Raw genomic sequence first — 20,061 nt, forward strand, 5'->3', positions numbered from 1 at the left:
TTGAGTGAAGCTCTTCTGCCCATGGAGAACTATGTAATTTACTCCACATAAATACTTTCTTATTTATTCTGTCCTCTGCCATTTTGCCATTTCACATTTTCGTTGTATAGACCCTGGTACTCAGCCCATGTCTCCCTGAGCTGCTGGAATTGGAGCAAATCCACGAACCCCCAAAAAACATTGTATAGCTCTACTCTGTATAGAGTCTATAGTTTTAGATTCTTTTAAAACCCCACACCCCTGCAGCATAATTCAATACGGGGGAGACACATGCATCACAGAGTTTGGTATATGTACAATAACCAAGATCATTACATACTTTCAATTTGTTAATAACTGATCCCAAAGCTCTCCCAGCTGAGTCACCATTGTTGTCCCATATAAATGGATTAATAAATAATAAGTCATAAAAAATAAAACTATTTTATATATTGTAGTGCAGAGGATGAATTGAGGAATCTCACAGCCTGAGGAAAGAAGCTGCTCTGTAGTCTGGAGGTCTGAGAGCAAATACTTCTGCCAGACAGCAGCAGGGTGAACAGGCTGTGGTTGGGGTGAGTTTTGTCTTTTAGTATCCTTTGGGCTCCATGAAGGCTCCTCATTTCACCAATATCACTGATGCTTGAGATGGGTACCGATGATGTTCTGGGTGGTTTTAATCACCCACTGCAGAGCCTTCCTTCCACATCCCATGCCAACTTGTAATGTTTCCAGTCAGGATGCTTTCTATCGCTCCTCTGTAAAAGTTAACAAGAACCTTAGAGAGGAATTTGCCTTTTTTAGTTTCCCTAAAAAGTAGTCATTTCTGAGCGGATTTACTTTTTCCATTAATAAAATGTATTTATTTTTAATTTATTTATACTTATGTCATTTTTCATCCTCCATACTCCAAATGGCGGTAGTGTGCAACAATAAGATGCCTGATGACGCGCTTTGACCTCAGTGAAGAAGAACTGGACTACCCACAATTCCTTGCCTCCTTCCGTTTTCCAATCATTCGAGTCGTAAGATGGCGGACCGGCGGCGAAGGAGGAGGCGCGTGTCCCAGGACAGCGAGGACGACGACGAGTCCGGTTCGGGCTCGGACAGCGGGAGGTCGGGCTCCCCGGCGACGAAGAGCCGAGGGAGAGAGCCCGACCCGGTGGAAGCTGTAGCGGGCCGGGTGGAGGCGAAAAAAGACGTGGAGTCCGAGTGTGTGAGTAGCTAACTACCGGGAAGCTAACGGTTAGCTCGCCGAGCTGACGGCTGCGTCTCCCGGCGGGGAGCTGTGGCAAATAACCCTTCCAGAAGAACTTTTGTCGGCGGTTCAAGTTCTCGCTTTTGCCCCATGTTATCACCGGGAAATCACCGATAAATAATTTAACTGTAGAGCAACTTGACTCTCCACGTAAACAACTTAATGTTTCATCCTTAGCCGGCGTTAGCTTCAAGGAAACTAACGTTACATTAGTGAAGTTTTTCAACCGTTTGGTAATTTCTGCCAAACAAGTTCTTCATCACATATATATTTAATATGTTATGGTAAATTAAGTGTTTTTAACGCCGTTAATCCCACTAGTTAACCTGATTTTGTCTCATTATGTGGATCCTAGACGAAAAGGCGCCAGTGGGAAGGCATTTACTCGGGCAGCAGATGTGTCCATAACACCGGCTCGGGCTCCTCTGAAACTTTCTGATTTTGTTACCAAAGGTTAAAAGCTGTTGACTGCATACCGGCCAGTTTGTCAGGTAGCCAGGCAGACATAGTTCCCGCACCGGTATGTATGAGGTGTGAGGAGGCGGTTATGAAAGTGGATTTTTTTTGGGTTTAACCTCTCAGCTAGGCCCCGCTAGTGCTGCGGCTCCGTGTAGTCCGGCTGCCACGGTGCTGCACACGTCAACACCGCAGATACATCACCGGGTTACTGTCGGTACAACACACTCTGTGGCCCGGTTACACTCGTCTTCTGTGTGACACTGAGTGAGTTTACATGCACACTAGTGTCCTGGTTTGATCATATTCTGGTTTTGATCATATTCTTGGCATGGAACAAGAGAAACCTGTTTATTCATCTCCCTGTTTACATGAGTCTAACAGGGTCTAACGGGATCCAGGTTTCTGTCATCTCTGTGCGGTTGTGTCTTGATTCCTCATGATCTCAGCTTCTAATTTCGCTACTAACTAAGACGGCTCAGAAACCAAACTAGTATCCTGGTGTTGATCATATTCTGGAAGTGGTGTTTACATTAAACATGAGAATCTCCGTCGTTTATATCCCTGTTTACTAGGGATGCACAATATTGGATTTTTTGCTGATATCCAATATGCTGATATTTTCCAACTCCTTTTGGTGATTGCTGATATAGATATATGCAAATATTTTTTCCACCCTGTTGAGGAGGCTATTATGCATGTAAGCATAGATTGTACTAAATGTGATCAAGAAGGACAATATATGAAGGAAGAACTTTAGAAGACAAGAGCTCAGCATTAAAACTTTAATGAACCTGCCAAGTGGGAGCAGCAGCAGAGTTTTCTTTGAGTTTATTAGACAGACAGGATTAATGTGTAGGATTTAATCTCTGGTCCACGCTCTGCAGAAGAAGGTGGCGGTAATGCACCTAATACGCTGGTTGACAACTTTGGTTATAAACTAAAAATAATAAGTTTTTTCAAACAGAGTGGTACATCCTGTCCGCTGAGGTGTTTCCTATCTGTGCAGCCGAACACAGCAGCTCCTCTGTGGACTGTTTCACCCTGACGGTCCCGGTGTTTCCTCCGCAGGCTCCGCGTCACGTCACTCAGCTGTCCGACAGATCAGCTGCTTCTTCCTGCTTTAACCTGAATAACAAACCGGGGCTCAGTGCTCTGCTTGGATCCACAGGGAGACACACAGCCAGCTAGCCTCCGCTAACCCCGGCTTGTTATTCAGGTTAAAGTGGGAAGAAGGAGCGGGTCTGTCAGGCAGCTGAGTCAAGCGGAGCCCGTAGAGGAAGCACCGGGACCGTCGGGGTGAAACAACCCGCAGAGGGAAGCACATTGGTCTGTCATATCGGCAGAAATGTTCATTGTTGATATTCAGTTTTAAAGCCTTTATTTCTCACTATCTCTCTCCTCTACCAACAAATGATCAGAAACCGTGATCAGGTGTTTACATACCACAGTATCCTGGTTTCTGTTGGAGTAGCATGTCCAGGTTTCTTAAAATCAGGAGATGTTTACATGTGCGACGCAGTACAGGGATACTAGTGCCCATGTAAACGCATCCACTGCATTCTAGAGAGTTAGTTGTATGGAAGAATCTATCCCAGTTCTTCAGAACAGACTGGGTCAGAACCAGTTCACTACTCAGAGGCAAACCATGCTCATGTTTTACTGGAGCAATAAACCAAAGCCTGCCTGGGACAGTGAAAATACAACTATAAAGGGCATTTTGAGATTCCAAACACCTGTACTGTGGGAACATGTGTGATGCTTAACAAGGAGGACACCGATACAAAAACTGACAATAGCAGCTAAAAAAAAGCTACAACATGAAGCTGATCCTTTCTTAAAGCAGCAGTCAGGTGTCTGTAATCATTCCTCCTGTTCATACTGGATATTAAAAGATCCTTCAAATGTGCTTTCAATGGAAGTGATGGAGGATAAAACCCACAGTGTGTCCACACAGTCATTTAAAAGTTGATGTGAAGCTTCTATTCAGCTTCATCAGTCTGAGTTAGTCATATCAAGTGGATATCTGACACATTAACAGTCTTTTTAGCATCAAATTCCCTCTTTGTGTTTCCTCGGACAGTGTTTCCCTGTTGAGCTGCAGGTGGAAGTATAGTAACAAAAAGAGGAACTTTGGCACTAAAAAGACTGTAACGTTGAAAGATATCTACTTGATTTGACTCATGTAGATTTTAGTTTATGGACTCTGTGTTCTTCATCCTGTTCTTGGCTTTATGAACATGTCAGCTGCTACAGAGTGGATGTTATTGTGATTTGATGGACGTAGTTCTGCTTTTGCTTCTTCTACACTCATTCAAACCGACACAGAGACGTTGGTTAAACTTGAGTCGGGGGGGGGTCTATCTGTATGGGTCGACCCTTAAGGTTAGTTGTCACGTGAACGGGTTCCTCGGCGCAGATTTCCATTCAGGAATCTGATTGGATGTGTTGTGAGCTGCGCGAGTATGACGTAAAAGCTTACCACAAATAAACTCAACTCCACACATGGTTTAACATAAATGCTGTTCCTCTCAGTCGGTCCTTTGATTGAAGCTGATTGTAGAGAATTACTTGTGGCAGTAATGTTTCATAAATAGATAAATAAATAAATGGATGATTTCCTGGAGCAGCTCTACATTCCTCAGACTACAAACATCCACGGTTTTGTTGTTTCAGGTTCAGATGAGACATGAAATCGGATCCACGAAGGTCGTTTTGAGCGACAGATGTATGAAGTTTATCAGATACGTCCAAACTGGACTTCCTGGATGTGTTTTTCATCGTCTCACCGGCACCTGAAGCAAAAACACAAAAACAGCCTCTTGTGCCGTTTTGGGTCTGAACGCTCGATTAGAAACGAGAGAGAGACGAGGTTTTTGTTTGATTTGCGGAGAAATGAACAATCAGTACGATCAATATGTACTCGTCTTCCTCCAGATTCACCTCGAGGGAATGACGGACGTAGCGAATCATTTATTTGAAGCTGCAACGATAAGTCGATTAATCAATTGACAGAAGATTAATCTGCAACGATTTTGATAATTGAATAATTATTTAAGCAAAAATGGAGAAAAATATCTTGTTCCAGCTTCCAAAATGTTATTTATTTTTGTTTGTTTGTTTGTTTTCATTCTTTTATGATAATAAACTGATTGTCTTTGGAGCTTTAGTCGAACAAAACAAAACAAGACATTTTTAAGTATCTTTGGTCTCATTTTTCACATTTTTCTGATATTTTGACCAGATGAACATCAGAACATAAACAGTAGATTAATCACTAATGAAAATAATAGTTAATTGCAGCCATTGTGTTGTTTGTCTTGTTCTCTGTTTTCTGAGATGTTCGTCCTTCCTGGTGATACTTTCACAGTTCGGTGGCTGAGTTGTTGACTGTTTCTCTCTCATGTCTTTGCAGGAGAGTGAGGATGGAGTAGGAGAAGGTAAAGACATGAGAATATTCTATATCATATGATGTTCAGCTGTTGCGTTATCTCTGTAAAGCCTCTGACACTCAGATGATCTTTGTTTCCATCCAGCGGTCCTCTCTGACTACGACAGTGCAGATCCGGAGGAAAACGGCTCCCACTCGGAGGTAAAAACACACCTCAGACCGCCGTCCGTCAGCTACTAATCAATTAGTCGCCAACTGTTTTGATCATCTATTAATTGTTTTGAATCATATTTATGTGAATATTTTCTGGTGTCTTTAGTCCTCTTAAGACAGTAAACTGGTTATTTTTGGGTTGTGGAAAAAACATTTTCATTAATTTTTTACATTTTCTGACAAACGACTAATCGATTAATCTATGAAATAACAGATTAATCAATAATGAAAATAGTTTAGTTGCAGCTTGACGTAGTAAATGGAAACCTTTTAATAGGAAGATTTAAATAAACAGTTTCACAATCATTCATGTCTGACTAATTTAGGGAAGGCTTTTATTGTGAAGCATCTACAGGAAATGCAAAGTTTTTGTGACTGTTTTTGAATAAAAATTTGTTTTATATTTTTAGCGTGAATGTTTTCCTTGATCTGCTTCTAACAAGCTAAACTTCCTGTTTCCCTTCAGGGAGTGGAGGAGGAAGAGGAGGCAGAGCAGTACAGCGACGAAGAGGCTCCGGCAGCAGCCAGCGAGCCTAAACCCTCTGCCGCCGAGGTCCCAACGCAGGGGGAGGAAGAGAGGCATGAGGAGGCAGAGGAGGAGGAGGAGGAGGCAGAGGGGGAGGGAGGAGGAGGAGGCGGTAAAGAGGAGAGCAAGGTGGAGGAGAAAGGAAACCTAGCCGGAGAGAGACAGAGCGGTGACGGACAGGTGAGACACTCTGAACCTCTCAATTTATCACAATAATAATAATAGTGATGTAAATACTGACTAGAGCTTCAACATTATTAATTAATATGCAGCTGAAAATAGTCCCCAGAACATGCACAGTTTCCCCCAGTTTCAGTAATGTTTGTTTCAATTTGTGAAACAAAATGAAAAAAATCAGATTAAATTTGATGTCGCACCACAAGCGGAACACAAAACACATACAGGACAAACAAACATTCAGCCGGACAGCAAAAACATTATTACAAAGAAATATTTTCGTACTCCGTCTACCTGCAGGAGTCAACAGATGATCCCGAGACGAAGGCGGGAGGAAAACCGGGCCAGAAGCTCGACGACGACGAGGACAGAAAGAACCCGGCCTACATCCCCAGGAAGGGTCTGTTCTTCGAGCACGACGTCAGAGGACACACGCAGGAGGAGGAGAGGTACGGATCGGCAGCGAAGGCGGCGGTTTGATATCAACGTCACTTCCTGTCACTGTTGGGGAGAAAAATCCTGTTTTGTTTGATGCGTTTCTGCTTGAGGAATATCAGGAGTCTAGAGGTGTAACGGGGTTACGGATCAGTACGTTTTCAGTACCACAGAATAAAAAGAAAGGTAATAATATTTAGGTCCTTTTATTTTGAAAAAAATAAAACAATGGCTCATCGGCCAAAACTATTACTGGCACAGTTTACCGTATTTTCTCTAATATTAGCCGGGGCCTTTATTCACCTCAACTGCAGAGAGCAGCAGGCCTTTATTAGAAGCAGGCTAATATTAGAGAGACGCCTTTATTCCTAATTCCCTGTTTGATGAGTATATTTGCTCATATTTTAGTACGAAGCCTCCCTGTTCTCTGATCTGCTTCCGTTTGTTCTGTTAAATTTTTGTTACTGCATTATGCGATTAATAAAATTAAAAGCCTTCATTTCCTGACTTTTATTGTGAAACATTACACAAACATTTCAATATAACTTGTGTGAAGTATGACCGGTCAAGTACGGGAGGGGAAGTATTACCAGTGTCAGTTAAAAACTAAACAACAGCCAGTTAACAGCACAGTCAAATATCAAATATCCATCAGCTGTCTCTCTAACGTTAGCTCCAAGCTAACTTTCTTCCTCTCACCTCCAGCTAGCCGTGCTCTCCTCTTATCTCACGCTTCTGTTTTTTCCAGTATCTGATTCCTTCGCATATCGCAAAACTCTCTCTTTGAATTTGGAGAACCGGCTTTTAATTGAATACCAGCCACTATTAGAGAAAATACGGTAGATGTGCAGCAGTGAAAAAGGAAAACAACCTTTCTGCTTCGTGCGAGGAGTCGGGACACCTGCTGACAGCTGGTTTATTCTGATTTACGATCAATCAGAACCGGTTCTTATTACATGCTGTCCGACCACGTCAGGAATCAAATTTGTTTATTTGTAGTTTGTTCCGAACGGCTTCACACTTGTTAGTAGAAGCCCTTTAAACTGTGTCACGTCTCCTCTCAGACCTAAAGGTCGAAACAGGAAGCTGTGGAAGGACGAGGGTCGCTGGGAGCACGACAGGTTCAGGGAGGAGGAGCAGGCGCCGAAGAGCCGCGAGGAGCTCATCGCCATCTACGGTTATGACATCCGCAACGGCGGTGGCTCTGGAGAGCGACCGTACAGGCAGCGCAGGCCCCGGTGAGTGCCTCCTTCACTCTCTCGTAATATACACATATCTATAAATTTATACTCTTACATGAACCGTCACCTCCCTCTCAAAATCTTAATCACCTTATACCAGATTTCCAAAATTCATTTCATGATTGAGTCAAACTGTGGACGCAGCATCCCTCCACACTTCATTCAGTATTTTTCTAGTTGAAGTACAATAACGATCAGAAGTTTGGACACAGCGTCCCGTTAGTGCGTCCAAATGTTTTATTTAAAAAAAAAAAATTATTTGCACTCATAAGACACATAAAATCCAGATAATAAAATTTAAAAAAGATGTGAGGGACAGATCAAGAACATATATAACGGACCTCCCCTCCACATTAAAATGTCTAAAAACAACTAGACCTGTGTTATATATGTTGTTGAGTTGTGTACTTACATTATCCCAAATGTTTCCAACAAGTTTCAAACTCAGAGAAATCTGTAATTTAATCAAAGTAACGGACCGTTTCATTTGGTCGCCTGTCGATGGCGTCATACCTCCTCTACCAAAGAGTAAACACGCACCAGATGCATACGGCGGCGCTGTGTTTGTCCGCTACAATGGCGTCTACCAAAGAGTAACTTACACACATACAAGATAATACATCGGTGTTGTGGTTGTTCCACACAAACTGTTATAAATGGACTTTTATTCAGTTTTAAGCCACATTTTCATGATAAATTTAGGTGGTTTTTAACTATATCTTTTAGCCGGAAGAAGGATTTTAGTCATTGGACGTCTGGATCTTAAGTTATCAGAGAAATAAACTGGACAAACGTTAGCAGCAGCTGGGCTAACAGCCCCTCCAGGAAGTCCGGTGGTCACCAAACATCGTCGGAGAAATATTGATTTTTTTTAGGTGAAACAGCTTCATTCAGTGTTTTTACCTGTAATCTCCGGGTCTGTTTGTTCTGGAGAGGAGGAGACCTCTGCAGGTAAAAACATCCTGAATGATGAACACTGGAGTAATCCTATCCCGCTGAAGCTGGTTAACAACGAAGACAACAACTTCCATGATCCCTTGCTACTTCACACCGTCATCACACTCCGTCTTTTGTTATTGTTTTGATTGAGACCCCTAGCGGCTGAAATTACATATTGTGCGTTTAAGGAGGGAAAAACAAACAACAAAACAGGAATAAAAAATCTAAACTAATATAATTTAGAAAATTACAGCAAAAAATAATTGACAACAAGAAGCAAAATGAACAGAATAATGAACCAATCAGTAGACGACAGATGAAACACAGATAAGCAGAGTGTCTGATGTCTGAGTGTTTGTGTGTCCTGCAGACAGAGTGTGTCTCCCAGCAGAGACAAACGCTGGCGAGAAGGAGGAGGAGAGCGAGCGGTTCGCTCCTGGCAGAGCAGCGGAGGAGGTCCGAACCGAGGAGGAGCTCCGCCTTCATCCATCCATCCCTCCTCTTCCTCCCCTTCCTCTCTCCCTCTCTCCTCCGCTCAGCGTAGCAGCAACTCTTCCAGACCGCCTCCCTCCCGCAGCAGACCATCCCACCAGAATCAAATGCACCTCCCGCCTCAGTCCCAGTACAGGAATAACGAATCGAACGCACCCCAGATGCATCCCAGAGACCGACAGGGCTCCAAAGCTCAGTCGGAGCCCGCAGGAGACAGAGGCGTGGTCAGCAGAGGAGGGCGTGGCGGCGGGGGGAGGGGAGGTCCCTCCGTGGTCATCGAGGACATTACGGTCAGCCAAGGTGGCGTTGGGGATGAGGATCGGGGCTTAAGCGCTGTAACGGCGTCGTCAACGTCACATACGAGTAGTTATCAGTCTGCGTTGCCGAGACGACAGCAGCAGGAGCAACGAGGGAGCGCCGACAGATCTGCATCTGGATTGGCCGCCTCCACCTCTGACCCCGCCCTACAGTCGTCGTCAGCAGCAGCAGCAGCGACCAATCGGGAAGCTTCTCCTCCCACCGAGCGGCCAGTGGAGCGTAAATCATACTCGCTGGCTCGCAGGACTCGCTCTCGGCCCGCGGACCTGGGCAGCAAACAGCCGTCCATGGAGGAGTCTGCAGCCGGAGGGAACGCCTCCTCCCCCGGCAGCGCGGGAGGGAAAAGCTGGACGGGAGGAGGCAACGGGCCGAGCCAGGCGGGAGGAGGAGGCGGCGGAGGAGGCGGCGGAGGAGGAGGTGGCGGCGGAGGAGGAGGAGGAGGCGGCGGGGGAGGAGGAGGAGGAGCACTGACAGAGCTCGACCAGGACGTGGCTCGGCTCAGTCTGGCCGGACAGAACTGGAGCCAGAGCCCGACCTCGTACATCCGCTCCGAGATGAGAGGTGAGTCTCCGCTCTCAGGTGTCCGGTGTCACTTTTGTATTTTTATAATTATTTCTATAAATTATAATACTAAAATCAATCCAGTGTGAGGCACCAGGTAATTTTCCCCTTTTCTCCCTGTTTCTCAAAAAAACACAATACCCATGAACCTCTGCAGCTGTGGAGAAGAAACCAGTCAGTTGTGTGAATCTTCTTTTAATTCAGGAAGTAAACATGATGACACAGTTTCTAATTAGAATATTAACTTCAGATTAGTGCTGCAGTCTGCTGGTCGACTGGTCGATTAGTTGGTCGATATGCTCTCGTCCGACTAAATCCTCATTGGTCGAATAATCTCCGTGTTATTTTCATAAGGAGAAAAGTGCTACATCAACAGCTTTCCAGGATTAATCCATTATTTCCTGCGGCGGGAGGGACAGACTAACAAATTACCGTGTATTCAAAACACCCCCGTTGTTTTTACAACTTTGAACTCGCCCAACCTAACGGAGACTGCTGGGTCTAACTGTACTCAACGTTTACTGAACGGTTACTGAACGTTTACCGAGTCTTTCTCCATAATGACACAACGTGAACCCCCGCCAGCCCAAAAAAAAAATATTTTTTAATATTCGACAGCGTTTGGGAGTCTCTGAGCAGCGCTGTTCCGGTACGTGAGTCAACCTCTGTGTCGTTGCCGGGGAAACCACTGGTCGCGCGGCTCCGTTAAGGGGTATGTTTGCGTAGCGAGCGGGAAAGAGCGAGGGACAGAGACGTGACGGTGGATGCGAGCGGAGCAGAGGAAAAGGTTAGTAGTAAGTTGTCAGTCTGGCAGTAAATGTACAGCACAGACTACAGTGTGTCAGTTAATAAATGCGAAAAAGACACGTCTGTTGTTTCCCCAAATGCTGGAAAGTGAAGGAGGTTAGCTCCAAAGTTAGCAACGATGGGTTAGCATAACCTGAAGATGCTAAACAGAGAAATACAGAACAGAGAAATGTGTGGCTGCCGAGTTTACTGTGCACTCTGTCCCGTTACATTCCCCCCCAGCACTTCAGATTGTACAATCAGTTTTTTCACCAGCGTGATCTGAAGCCTCCGTCTGCCGTTAGCAACACATGGACAAAATTTTAAGATCAGCGATTGGATGTTTTTGGCTGAAATGCACTTTGGGAGTTGTAGTTAGTTTCTACTCCACAGTTTTCGTGTCCAGTCTCGTTTTGACACGACTGATGAAACAAATCGCTTGTGTTTCCACTTGAAGCTTTTCTGTTATTAAGACGTCGCTTTGAGCTATGAGACATTATAACAGACATATTTCACTGTTTTCTGACGTTACATTGACAAAACGATAAATCAGGAAAATAATCAGCAGATGGATGGATAATGATGATAATCGTTACTATCAGCCCTAAAGCAAAGCTCAGTGTTTCAGGCTGCGGTGAGCTTCTAACTCCTCACTGCCTCTTGGATCTGCTGAGTTCAGGTTAAGAGATTTCGCTGTTCTGGTTCGTCAGCTTTAGTGTTGAGTCTGCTGACAGCGTCTCAGCTCTTAAACCCGGTTATATAGACTCGCCTTCTCGTCTGACAATAAGCCTTTTATGTTTACATAACAGCTCCGTTGTGTTTAGGGCTGCAACCAACAGTTCCTTTCATATCAGTTAATCTGCCACTTATTTCCCAGAATAATCGCTTTGCTTATAAAATGTCAGAAAATAGTGAAACTGTAGTGATCCTGCGATAAGTGACGTCTTCAAATGTCTTGTTTTTCCTGACCAACTGCCAAAACCCCCCAAAATATATATGTTTGACAAAGAAAAGCATTAAATCACAACGTTTGAGAAGCTGCAACAAGATCATTTCTGACATTTTTGCTCATAAAAATGATTATTCGATTATCAAAATAGTTTGTGATTTAATCTTCTGTCAGCGGACTAATTGTTGCAGCTCCAGTTGTGTTACGGTCAGATTCTCTTTTTATTTATTTTACCTTTATAGATGATTCTGTACCTGTCTTATATGCTGTTTTTTTACTTGTATGACTGTATTTTATGCACTTTTACACTTGAAAGTTATGTAAAGTGAACCCGACATCTCTGTCACCCGCAGGCCTCCCGAACCCCATGCACATCCCCGGCGGCCCGCCTCAGTTCTCCAGCATGGAGGAGATGGGCGTCGGCTCCAACCGGGCCAAACGTTACTCTTCACAACGTCAGAGAGCCGTACCCGAGCCGGCGCCGCCCATGCACCTGGGAGTGATGGAGGGACACTACTACGAACCCAGTAAGATCACACAGTGTGACATCAGACAGAGACGTGAATGAAACATGTTAAATACGTCTGAACAGGTCATTTAAAGTCTCACCAACAGTTTTTATGTAGAAATATGTGAAAGAAACAAGAAAAGTCTCAAACTTGTTTCAGTCAGTGTTGTTCTTCCTCCTGCTCACCAGCAGAGGTCAGTAAAAGTCAGAGAACGTCTCAGGTGTTTAGAGCTGAAATGATTCATCACTTAAATGCAGGACTCTTTCTCTGTTTCGTATCACTATAAACTGAATATCTTAACAAAACTAAACATTGAAAAATGTTAATTTGAGCCCCTTTCAGCTCCAGAGCAGCTGTATGTGTGAACGCAACCGTCTGAATCAGTCGGACCAGACGTTGAACGGTCTTTACCTGCCTGATCGGGCCCTCGTGTGAATGCAGCAGGTCGTCCTCCAGAGCGTGTTGATGGCGTTTCTATCATGTGGCCGCTGCTGGATAAACGCAGCAGGCCAGTAAAGCTGTGAGAGGACTTCCTGTCATTTCTCATAGAATAAAAGCAGTTTTATTTCTGATGAAAAGCTTTAAAACGTTGAATCACAACGGCTGTGTACTTTTTGCGTCATGTCCTGCCTCCTGCACGCTCTGCCCGCCAGGACCAGTATCCTGTAGGTTTATTCCTGTTCAGAGTGGTGTGTTAACATACTGGGAGTCGGAGACCAGTTAACTGTAGTCGTAATAAACACCTCAACACAGAAAATCTGCACTATTATACACTTAATGTACACTGATAACAATAACGTCTATATCTATTTATGATCAATATAATACGAGAAGTGATCATTTTATTACAAAAATTACAGTATTTATTTTAAGATTGACAAGTTTATTTTTCTAAAACAACACCGATGTTTACAGCTTTCACTACGTCCACAATTAATAATATATTTATTTATTGTGAACTTATTTGGAACAACGAGGTTCTTAATATGTAAACTAATATCAGCAGTGGTAGAAGAAGTACTCAGATCCTTTACTGCAGTAAAAGTACTAATACAGCAAAGTAAAAATACTCCATTACAAGTAAAAGTCCTGCATGAAAAAACCTGCTACAGTAAAAGTACATAAGTATTATGAGCTTGATGTAGTTAAAGTATTGCAGTAAAAGTACATAAGTATTATGAGCTTGATGTAGTTAAAGTATTGCAGTAAAAGTACATAAGTATTATGAGCTTGATGTAGTTAAAGTATTGCAGTAAAAGTACATAAGTATTATGAGCTTGATGTAGTTAAAGTATTGCAGTAAAAGTACATAAGTATTATGAGCTTGATGTAGTTAAAGTATTGCAGTAAAAGTAGTGGTTTGGTCCCTCTGACTGATATATTATTATATATGACATCATTAGATTATTAATAGTGAAGCATCAGTGTTAGAGCAGCATGTTACTGTTGTAGCTGCTGGAGGTGGAGCTAGTTTACACTACTTTATATACAGTTAGCTAGTTTAGTCCAGTGGTTCCCAACCTAGGGGTCGGGCCCCTCCAAAGGGTCAGCAGATAAATCTGAGGGGTCGTGAGATGATTAATGGGAGGGAAGAAGTTCCCTCCGTCTTTCCTTCCCTTCCTGCTGCCTCCTCTTTTTGATCACTGATTGATCGGTTTGTCTCTGTCTCACAGTGTCGTATCAGGGACCAATCTACGCCCACGGGGATGGCCCCGCCCCCATCCCGCCGCAGGGCATGCTGGTCCAGCCGGAGATGCACATCCCTCACCCTGGTCAGTGGAGTTTATGTTCTTCTGTTGTTTCAGGATGTTTTATAAATGTTTACATGTGAGAATCATCTCTGTGCCTCGTTTCCAGGCCTCCATCCCCACCAATCAGGCGGCCCGATCGCCAACCCCGCCATCTATGGAGGCCCGCCGGTGTCTCTGTCGCCAGGGCAACCGCAGCAACTGCTGCCTCCGCCTTTCTACCCTCCGCCAGGGGTCATGACCTTCCCTTACCCAGCCATGTACCCAACCCCGCAGGTACACGCTCACCTGTAAACATGAACATGTTTTCTCTGTAAATATCCAGTTTATTGAGTTTAGTCGTGTTTATCCATCACCTGGTACAAATGCCAAACATCTGGTCCTTTTAATATTATGACGACACAATAAACTGGAACCAAATTTCCAGAAAATCATGAAAGGAAATTCGTACTATTATCTCTGCTGGTGTGAATATTAGAGATTAAACCAAACATATTAAACCAATCAGCTGCTGAATCGTCCACAGAGACGCTTCAAACCAGCTGCAGCTGCTGAAAAGTGTAAAAAGGTTTTAGAAAGTATCAAAAGTCTGAAATTTAATTCACAAAGGTCTTAAATATTTCTTCATAGACACTAATGTTTGTTCTAAAATATTATTTAATGTAATTTTAGCAAAAACTGTCTGGAAAATTCCCAAAAAACCTTAAATGAATGAGTTATTGTTTAATTGGTTAATCGATATATCCATTCATTGATTAATGAGTCATTAGTTATATTATTAGTAATGATTGTTTATACTGGCAGGACGTGATGTGAAATACATTTAAATAAACTGACATTTATTTCACATCTGCTAAATATCATCACTGATGGTTTTTATTAATGTCTTTCATACTTTTAACATAAAACAGGTGTTAAATTCTTCTCTATGTGGTAATAAAAATGTCTCTAATATAAATATTAAATACTTCTGGACTCTAATAATCCTTTAAAAATCAGCCAGTCTGTGAAGGAAAGTATCTTTTTGAAAGCAAACGTGACTGCTGTTATTAGTTAGTGTGAATATCAGCAGATAAACTGATCCTCCAGTCGCTGCCGTTAAACTGCTGCAGAAGAAGAAGAAACAACAAGATGACGTCATTAAAAGCTCAAACGATGGAAAACATGATGGAAATATGACGTTTCTGTTAGTTTCATGTGTTGATGTGAGGAAGGTTACAGTCTCCTCATCATCGGGCCTCATTTATAACGAACCAACGCCACTTTTTAAGCAAACTTTAGGATTTATAACAAAGCAAACTCCACAGTAGCTTCGACTCTGAAGGCAGAAGGAGGAAATGAGAGAAACGTTTATTTATTAAGTCTGTTTACATTTGATTCCCCCCCCCCCCCCCTCTGTCTCAGGGTCAGGCCCAGGTGACGTACGGAGGCGTGACCTACTACGACACGATGCAGCAGCAGGCTCAGCCCAAGCCGTCGCCCCCCCCGCCGCACATCCCAGCCCGTCACCGTCAAGCCCCCCCCTCCGGAGGTGCCCTTCGCCTCAGAGTGACCCCTCACCCCTCCCAGCCACCCAGTCCCAGCCACTCTCCGGGTCCAAGACTACAGGTGAGCACCTGTAACATCCTGAATGATGGACTGGAGTAATCCAACGAAGACAACAACTCCCATGATCCCTTGCTGCTTCACACCGTCATCACACTCCATCTGTTGTTATTGTTTTGATTGTGACTCATATTCACTTCATTGATGTTTTTTAAGTCATCTCACATTTCTGAACCGTGTCACGTTGTTTGCAGGAGCGGGGTGGGAGGGTCGGTGAGGAGCTGCGGTCCCCAACAGCAACCACCAACGTCAACGAGGGAGGGAAGGACGGACGAGCGGACGGAGGGGAGGATGGACAGATTAGAGAGGAGTGGAGGACGAGGCAGGTGACCCGCAGCAGCAGCATCGCCGCCGCTGGAAGACGACTCGTTCCCCTTTTTTTTTTTTTTGTTTTTCTTCTTTTCAACCCCTGCAGCAGCTTCGGCGGGTCAGCTGCGTCGGACTGAATCCCCCCCCCCCCCCCCCTCTCGCCCGCCCGCTCGCCGGACTGACGAGTTCAAACCCTTTAGAGCCACTTTGAAGCATTTAACGTCACGAGAGTCGGATGTTGGGCTTCACAGTTTTCTACTGAGCTGCGATGTGTCGAAATGAAACGTTGAGAAAAGGTTTTATTATTATTTTTGTTTTTGTTTGACTTGTTGGAGTCAACAGGCGATAGTTTCTCTGTGGAACGAACTGACACTCTTGTTATTTTATCCGTTTACTTCAAACTGTACGTCAGCTTTCTTTATTTCTGTCTCATAGGAAACTTTTCATTTCCAGCATCCATCCTAGTTACTCTGTTAACACAGAACGTTCAAACAGAATCAAATAAAAATCGTATCTGCGGTTGGAAGATGTTTGTAAGAATCGGTTGTGTAAATAGTTTGACTGCAGCTCTTCGTGTCATGTTTCCTTTTTTTTTTATTCGTGGCTGACGCGGCGCTTCCTGTAAAACCTCCTCGTTACCGTCTCGTTTACCCGCCAATCACAGCTGACAGGAGCTCCGTTCGGTTCTTACACCTGCTGATCTCTGCCTGCTTCTCTGTTGTTGTTGTTGTTGTTGTTGTTTATTTTTTAGTCTCTTTTGACGCCATCTTTGATCAGCTCTGTGTTTCTTTACTGTAACAGATGTTTAAATGGGATTCAGAATAATATATTGCTGCATGTTCTGGGCTCATTTTCAATCTCTTTAAATAGAAAGAAGAGATGATGCATTGCACCAAGGGCTTTTTCTTGTTTGTGGTTTTTTTGTTTTGTTTGTTTTTTTTTCTTTGTTTTTGATTAATGGATTCATTGTTTAGTCTATAAAACACAGGAAAGCAGTTAAAAATGGCCTGTTACAATTTCCCATAATGATCCATTATCAATTAATCTGTCAGTTACTTCATTCATTAGTCGTTTGATCTGTAAAATTTAAAAAAAAATGTGTGTTTTGTCCCAACTAGAGCTGCAACGATTCATCGATTAGTTGCCAACTATTAAATGAATCAACTATTTTAATAATAAATTCATCGTTTTGAGGTTTTTTTGTTTTGTTTAAAGAAAAAAAAAACGTCCAAATTCTGATTCAGCTTCTTAAATGTGAATATTTTCTGTTTTTTTTAGTCTTTGACAGTAAACTGAACGTCTTTGAGTTGTGGACAAAACGAGACATTTGAAGACGTCGTCTTGGACTTTGATCCACATTTTTTTTTACCATTTTCTGACATTTTATGGACCAAACAAACTAATAGATTAACCGACAAAATAATCAGCAGATTAATCAATAATGAAAATAATTATTTGCAGCAGAAAAAGGTGAAAAAAGTTCAAGACGACGTCTTCAAATGTCACAACTCAAATATCTTCAGTTTACTGTCATAAAGACTAAAAAAAAACAGAAAATATTCACATTTAAGAAGCTGAATCAGAATTTGGACTTTTTGTTTCTTACATAATGATTCAAAAAAATCAAAATACTTTGTGATTGATTAGAGGGAAGTCACAGCTCTGAAGTTACAGACACAAAAATATTCAGTGAAGCATCATAGAAGACAAAAGAAAATTCTCACTAATTAAATATAAAACAGCAAAAATTTCTTAGTTATCAGGTGGAGAAATCCGACCAAACTCTACAGTTTTAACAAAGTTTAAGAAAATCACAAAACTTCACATTTTATGAGTGAATTGAGCTGTTGTATCTTTACATTCAGTCTCTATTGAACTATTTTTCCTCCTAATTTAACTTTCAGAAATTCAGAAATGGCCTTAAAAGAACCCACCATGTGTAACTGTAGAGTATGACATCATCATAAAAACTCCCAGAAATATTACAAGCAGGGTTTTTAAAGTCGAGGTTATGAGACGTTTAAATAACCTGAGGAAGCTGCGGAGGAGGTAACAGGAATTATGGGAAACGTGGTTCGAGACGGGAGGTCTGACGGTTAATGTCGATGTTTGTTTTTCCTGTAACAGTATATTAATACTTTTCCTTCCTGTTGAGGAGCAGAAAAGTCAAATTAACACAAAAGAGACACAAAGAGTTGCACAAAAGTCCCGTCTGAGAGAAGCTGCTGCTGCTGCTGCTGCTGCCGCCGGGTGGAGGCGTTTTATTGTTGCTGTACATATATATAAAAATCTAAATGTGTATATAGAAGCTTGAAGAGAGAAAATAGAGCAGTAAACATATTCTAATAATACTACTAGTGCAGAACAGTCGGCTTCTGATTACAAACGCATCGGCAGGGACCTCGAATGTTAACGATGGATGGATTTAATTTAGAGAGAAGAAGAAGAAGAAGCTTTGTGGCTTTAGCTTTTGGTTTGTTTTTGTTTTTTTTTTGAAATGTCACTGTTTAATTTTAATACTTTTTTTATTATTATTAGTAAACGCAGGAGTGAAATGACGACTCGCTGCTCTTTTGGTTTTTGTGTTAAACACCCTTAAAGACACACTGAGACAAAGAAGAAAAAAACCACTTTATGAAAAATGATTATTAACTGTTTAACATTTGTTTGTCCTGCAAAAAAAACAACAAAACAAATAAAAAAAAAAAATCTTCAACTCACAAAACAAAACAATATATTTTCAGAGTTGAAGGTAAGAAGAAGCATCTCTTTACTCGACATTCCTCCTCTTCCTCACCGAGCTGCTGCACGCGCTCTGATGTCACATGACAAACCGAATCCTACACGTTTGTTTTTGTTTCTGTCGTTTAAAAGTCGATCCAGATGATTTAAAGATGATTTATAACTTCTATAACATCCAGAAAACAAGTAAACACGGAAGAAAAAAATACTCACGGAAAGTCAAAATTATTAAATGAGTTTTAATTTGTTTCATTCAATTTTTTAAATAAAGTTTTGTGTGTCAGCTGTTTGACTAAACATCCAGATGAAAAGGTTTGTTTCTCTTTATTTGTGGTGTGAAAGTTTTCAAATTTACAAACTGTTGATTAATTGTCTGAGTGATTAATGGATATAACTGTTGCAGCTTGTTGAATCTACAGATATTTTTGATATAATTCAGAATAATTAAAGTAATTAAAATGTTTGTTTCTTTACAGGAAACATTTGATTCAACCTGCTGCAGAATAACTATAATGGACTAATTTAGACTTTCTGTGAGTCTTTTTTTTATATATTTTCATGTTATTTTCTTCTCCTGGAGGAAACTGTTGAGTTTACTAAAAGAGTCGCTCTGTAAACTCGAGTTTTAACGGTTTTATTCTGCAGGTTTGATGTTGAACAATAATAATAATAATAATAATAATAATAATAATAATAATAATAATAACCGCCAGTATTCTGCAAGAACTTCCAAACAGCTGCCTGAACACCAGATTTCTCCGTCAAGTTTCTACAAAGTCTTGAGGGTTTTTTTTTTTTTTTTTTTTTTTTTTTTCACGTACGACCAGATGAAAGCGTGACGATGGCGGTGTGTTGGAGGACGGACGGACGGCGGCGGCGGCGCCTTCAACACACTTCCTGCTCAGAGATTCATTTCAGCTCGTTTGTGAATCAATCAGTTGATTTGTTGTTTAGATTTTCATTGGTAGAAAGTTTATTAAAAAATGTTCCTTTAATTAGTTTGTTTCTAACTTTCTTCTTCGTTAAAACGCCGGTTCGATGACATATCTGTTAACTGTTTGACCTTTGACCTGAGCTGACCAGACTGTGTTCACTGTGAGGGCAGTGCTCGTTTGTTTGTTACGATGATGATGATGATGATGATGATGACGACTGCATCCATGGTTTTGTTTCTGTTCGTATGTGGAGAACGTTGTCGTCCACACAGAGGATCAATAAAGAATATGATGATGATGATGATGATGATGATGATGATGACAGTTTGTTTCGTCTCAAGACAAAGTTCAGTTTGAAGAACCGAAGGTTTAAGATTCAGAAACAAACGAGAGACGAGAAATCACAAAGATAAAAACATGTTATTGATCACAGCAGCAAATATTCAACAGGAAGAGAAGAAATAGAAAATATGAAAGAAAATGTAGAGTGAA

General features: G+C 42.0%; 1 protein-coding gene across 1 annotated transcript; it reads left to right on the forward strand.

Moving 5' to 3' along the window:
• Positions 1-980: 980 nt before the first annotated feature.
• casc3 (casc3 exon junction complex subunit) lies at positions 981-16,913 on the forward strand. Its single transcript, XM_044332000.1, has 12 exons — positions 981-1,195; positions 5,109-5,133; positions 5,230-5,285; positions 5,764-6,003; positions 6,301-6,449; positions 7,500-7,673; positions 8,986-9,986; positions 12,075-12,248; positions 13,904-14,002; positions 14,088-14,254; positions 15,383-15,586; positions 15,778-16,913. The coding sequence occupies exons 1-12, from the start codon at positions 1,010-1,012 to the stop codon at positions 16,027-16,029; spliced, it is 2,727 nt and encodes a 908-aa protein (XP_044187935.1). The 5' UTR covers positions 981-1,009; the 3' UTR covers positions 16,030-16,913.
• The last annotated feature ends 3,148 nt before the right edge of the window (positions 16,914-20,061 follow it).

The sequence above is a fragment of the Thunnus albacares genome, chromosome 17 (assembly GCF_914725855.1).
Source record: "Thunnus albacares chromosome 17, fThuAlb1.1, whole genome shotgun sequence".
Taxonomy (NCBI): Eukaryota; Metazoa; Chordata; class Actinopteri; order Scombriformes; family Scombridae; genus Thunnus; species Thunnus albacares.